The 4,947-nt window shown below is 38.3% G+C and overlaps 2 protein-coding genes across 2 annotated transcripts; both read left to right on the forward strand.

Moving 5' to 3' along the window:
- Positions 1–1,551: 1,551 nt before the first annotated feature.
- LOC130799345 (uncharacterized) lies at positions 1,552–3,319 on the forward strand. The gene is made up of 5 exons (XM_057662446.1): positions 1,552–1,717; positions 1,842–1,964; positions 2,145–2,236; positions 2,349–2,792; positions 3,008–3,319. Exons 1-5 carry the CDS (start codon positions 1,552–1,554, stop codon positions 3,317–3,319), a joined length of 1,137 nt encoding a protein of 378 aa, XP_057518429.1.
- A 55-nt stretch (positions 3,320–3,374) lies between these two features.
- LOC130799346 (uncharacterized) lies at positions 3,375–4,237 on the forward strand. The gene is made up of 3 exons (XM_057662448.1): positions 3,375–3,536; positions 3,751–3,810; positions 3,875–4,237. Exons 1-3 carry the CDS (start codon positions 3,375–3,377, stop codon positions 4,235–4,237), a joined length of 585 nt encoding a protein of 194 aa, XP_057518431.1.
- Positions 4,238–4,947: the final 710 nt, after the last annotated feature.

Here is a 4,947-nt window from a genome sequence, read left to right on the forward strand (position 1 = left end):
ACCAGTCGAGCAAAGTTGGCTCGGGTTGAGCGAAGTGCATTCAAACTTCCAAAGCTTCTCATCATTAGCAAGATTCAATCCAGGTGTACAGTACATCCGCTCGACTGGTCGAACAAGATGGCTCGGGTCGAGCGGAGCTAAATTTCACAATCGGTCCAATTTTTGAAGTTTCTGATGTTGGACCTGATGGTGGCTTGATTGCTCGAGCGGGATTCGCTCGGGTCGAGCAAAATGGACGGCAGCAACATGTGCGATCTTTTTAAGCATCATTTGAGGTCCAATTACATTTGTTGCTTCTAATTTCTGCTGCTAAGACTGCCAGTCACCCTACCCTATCTACTAGGGGTGGCAGCCCCCCCCCCCCCCCCTCCTCCTCTTACAACCTAGGGGTGGTGGAGCAATCATGAAACCACCACCCTCCACTTGTTTTTTGAAGCCTATAAATAGAGAAGAGGAAGATAGAGCTATCATCTCAGTTTTCACCTTTCATTTTGAGTAATTTCCATGTATTCTTCATAGCTTTGTTTTCATTTCAAATTAAGAATTAGTGTTAGCACAATTTCCCTTTCAATTCAATTAAGTATTTTCATTGTCCAAATACAATCTTAACTTCATCCTTTATTGTAATATTTTGCAACTTGAAATTCTTCAACCAATTATGTACTATTATTGAAGCTTTTGGAAGGTATTACTTTGAATCATCACATCATCTTGCTCATCATCGTTAGATTGAACTCAAAAGAGTAACTTCTATCCTTTCTTATATTGTTTTCAATTCATGTCACTTAGTTATCTTTCATTGTTTGTCTTTGGTTTCATATATTCATGCTTGTAGTTCTTCAACTTATATTGCACTCATCTCTTTAGGATACTCTCGTTTAATTTATTCATCTATGATTCTTGGCTTCTTCGCAATCTACAATTTCAATATGAGTATGAGTGAGTAGCTTGTTTTGGCTTAGGCTAGTCATCATCACCATGTATGTAGTTTGAATTGCTTTCCTTACCTTTGGCTTGTTTGTGTTGTTTATGGTTTATGATGGATTTTGCTATCATGTTGTAGTGTCGTTGAATTGAAGGCGAGAGTCGATTTTTAACGATAATCTATGCTTAAAAGTTAAGACGTCTCCATGAAAATAGGTAGATGCTTTGATTGGAAATGTTGAATGTGTGCTACATGTCTTAAATTATGCTTAGCTCCATGAGAATAGGTAGTTTAGTATGATTAGAAAGCTTTTGTTACTGGAGAGAGAACATTAGTACTTATGATACATTCTTCCCCATAACAAAATATCCATGACCTTAGGTTAACGTTTAGTAAACACTACTTTGGTGAGAAAGCCTAGCCTATGCCTCTTAGCTTATTGATCATTTTATCCTTGCTTTTAGTTCATTGTATTCTTATTTACGTTTATGCTTTAAGTACATTTAATTGCTTTTTTTAATTATTTTTATCTCCAAACATCATATTATACGTTTTCGAACACACTAATCGATCGAGAAACTATTAACTTAACCCCACCTCCTTGTGGATTCGAACCGTACTTGCCGATGTACTACGCTATGCCATGCACATGTGGTATTACTATTGAAGGACGTAAAGTCCTGATCACTCACCTTAAAGAATCGTTGGATAAGGGTTATATCCGACCAAGTGTTTCACCATGGGGCGCTCTGGTGCTGCTTGTGAAGAAGAAGGATGGCAGCTTGGGGCTATGTATTGACTATAGGGAGTCAAATAAGATGACTGTATAGAACAAATAACCGCTGCCTCGTATTGACGCATTTGTTTGATCAATTAATGGGAGCTGGGATCTTTTCAAAGATTGACTTAATGTCAGGTTACCATCAATTGAGAATCTCGGAGCGAGACATCCATAAAACGGCTTTTAGGACAAGATATGAACATTTCAAGTTCACTGTGATGCCTTTTGAGTTAACAAATGCCCCAGCCGCTTTTATGTGTTTGATGAATTAGGTGTTTAGTGCTTACGTAGCTAAGTTTGTTGTGATCTTCATAGATGACATATTGTCTTATTCCAAGGATCAATTTGATCATGAGGAACACCTACGTTTGGTTACAAACTCTTTGAGCACAAAGTTTGTATGCAAAGTTGTCGAAGTGTGAGTTTTGATTGGAGAAGGTGTCATTTTGGGTCATTTTGTTTCTAAAGATAAAGCGGGTGTGAAGCTAGTCGTCGCCAAAGAATGTCAGATAAGTGTGAAGTTTCTTACGGTTAGCTGGGTACCATCGTTGGTTTGTTAAACATTTCTCACATATTGCTCGACCTTTGACTTTGCTGATGATGAACAAGAAGAAGTTCGAATGGTCTGACGAATGTGAATAGGCCTTCATGATTTTAAAAGAAAGGTTAACAACGACCCTTATTCTTACTTTACTTGACCTTAAATTGGATTATACGGTTTATAGTGACGCATCAAAGAAGCGCTTAGGATGTGGGCTGATGCAAGATTGCAAGGTGATCGCTTACGCTTCACAAAAGTTGAAGACGCACGAGTTTAACTATCCTACTCACAGTTTGGAGTTAGATGCTATTGTTTTCACCCTCAAGATATGGCGGCATTATGTGTATGGAGTCAAGTGTAGAATCTACACCGATTATCAGAGTCTGAAGTATCTTTATAGCCAAAGTGACCTAAACATGCGGCAGCGTCAGTGGCTAGAGTTGATGACCGATTACGATGTAGAGTTTTTTTGTCATAAGGGGACTAACTTGGTTGCTGATGCTTTGTGCAAGAAATCTAGTTATACTTTGGCTGCTCTGGGTGGGGTTTAGGAATTGAATTGTGACTTTGCTAAGTTGAATTTGGAGGTCATTCGGGAAGGTGAGTTGCAACATTGCCTAGGTGCTTTGGCTATATAACCCTCGTTCTTTGAGGAAATTTTGAGTTCACAAGATAAGGACCCTAAACTGATGAAGTTAAAGGAACATGCTCGTGAGGAAAAATTAGAGGGGTTCTTGGTTCATAAGGATGGTGGTTTTAGGTTCACGAGCCGGTGGTGTTTACCGATGGGAGAACCAACTTGAAGAAGCGTATCTTGGATGAAGCTCATAGTTTGAAGTTTTCTGTTTACCCTGGTGATGATAAGATGTATCAAGATCTTAAGCTTATATTCTGGTGGTCGGTAATGAAGAAGGATATCACTGAGTATGTTTCGCGTTGTTTGACCTATCAAAAGGCTAAAAGCGAGCACAAAAGACCGGGCAATTTGCTACAATCCTTGGAGATATCGGTGTGGAAGTGGGATTATATATCGATGGATTTTGTTGGGGTTGCCATGAACGAAGTTAAGTAACGATTCTTTGTGGGTTATAGTGGATTGTTTGACAAAATCTGCATGTGTCATTCCCATGAATTACCGTTGGGAGATGGAACAGTTGGCTCGTGCTTACATCAAGTATGTTGTACGATTTCACGGTGTATCTGTACAATTGTGTCTCATAAGGATACTCGTTATTCGTCACACTTTTGCAAGACTTTACAGCAGGCTATGGGCACTACGTTGTTGTATAGTATGTCGTTTCATCCACAGACTGATAGGCAGATGGAGTGGACAAATCAATTTTTAAAGGACATGTTGCATGCTATTACCATCTAGTGGCAAGGGTCGTGGGATAAGCATTTGGTTTTTGTCGAGTTTTCTTATAGCAATAGTTATTAGGCGACAGTTCAAATGGCTCTATTTGAGGCTTTGTATTGGCTTCATTGCCGAAATCTGATGTATAGGCTGATTTCACTGAAGTTGCGATTGTGAAACCCGATTTGTTACTTCAAATGACAGAGCAGGTAAAGTTGATAAGGGAAGGAATGAAAGCAGCACAAAACTGCCAAAAGTCTTGCTGATTTGAAGTGTTGTCCAGAAGAGTTTGAAGTAGGGGATCGAGTGTTGTTAAGGTTATCGCCGATGCGTAGGGTGGTTTGTTTTGGTGCTTGTGGAAAGTTGAGACCTGGGTTTATTGGCCTTTATGAGATCTTGGAACGGGTGGGTAAGATGGCTTATCGCTTAGCACTTCCCAATTCCTTGGAAAAAGTACATGACGTTTTCCACGTGTCACAGCTAAAAATATATTTTTCCACTGCGTCACATGTTTTAGACCCCGAACCTTTAGAGCTTGATGCAACCTTGTCTTATGCTGACCAACTTGTTTGTATTTTGGGTACTAACGTTCGTAGTACTTGGAGGAAAGATACTACAATGCTTAAAGTTTTATGATCTAATCATGAGCGCGGGGCGGCTATATGTGAAACCAAAAACTCAATGCGTGAGAAATACCCGCATCTGTTTCAGGTTAGTAAAATTACGGGGACGTAAATTCCTTAAGTGGGTAGAAGGCGATAGGACTTTCGCGCTAATCAATAGATAAATTGATTTGTTTGGTGAGTTAATAAGTGTGTCAAGTTTGTGTTGTGAATTGTGTTTGTGAATTGTATTAGTGTTTTGTGAAGTTTTCCGTTTATGTGACGTTGAGAAAGTTACGAGGGCGTAACTTCTTTAAAGGGGTAGTCTATAACACCCCGTTAAAATATCGATTAAAAAAATTAATTATTTAATAAATAGTTAGTCAATTAAATTTCTTTTTAATAATTATTGGAGCATACTTTTGTTGTGCGCGCATTTCGTCGCCTAACAAGCTTATCGTTTAACAAATTTTGCGTCTAACAATTAAACCGAACAATAAAGTAATTAAATTAAATTAAAAAAATAAAAAGGAGAAAGTGAAGGAATGGGGCCGGTCACATGATTAGTGTAATTAAATTAATGGCAAGATTTATGGTATTGAATAAGGACCATTATTTTTATAATTTATGAAGAAATTTATCTCTGAAAGGTCACCTAATACTTTTGATTACATAAAAAAAAATCAGAAAATTTCTTCACTTTTGCTTCATAATTTTGGCTACAAGAGGGAGAAGGGAAAAAAA

This window comes from Amaranthus tricolor, chromosome 14 (genome assembly GCF_026212465.1).
Source record: "Amaranthus tricolor cultivar Red isolate AtriRed21 chromosome 14, ASM2621246v1, whole genome shotgun sequence".
In the NCBI taxonomy this organism is placed as follows: Eukaryota; Viridiplantae; Streptophyta; class Magnoliopsida; order Caryophyllales; family Amaranthaceae; genus Amaranthus; species Amaranthus tricolor.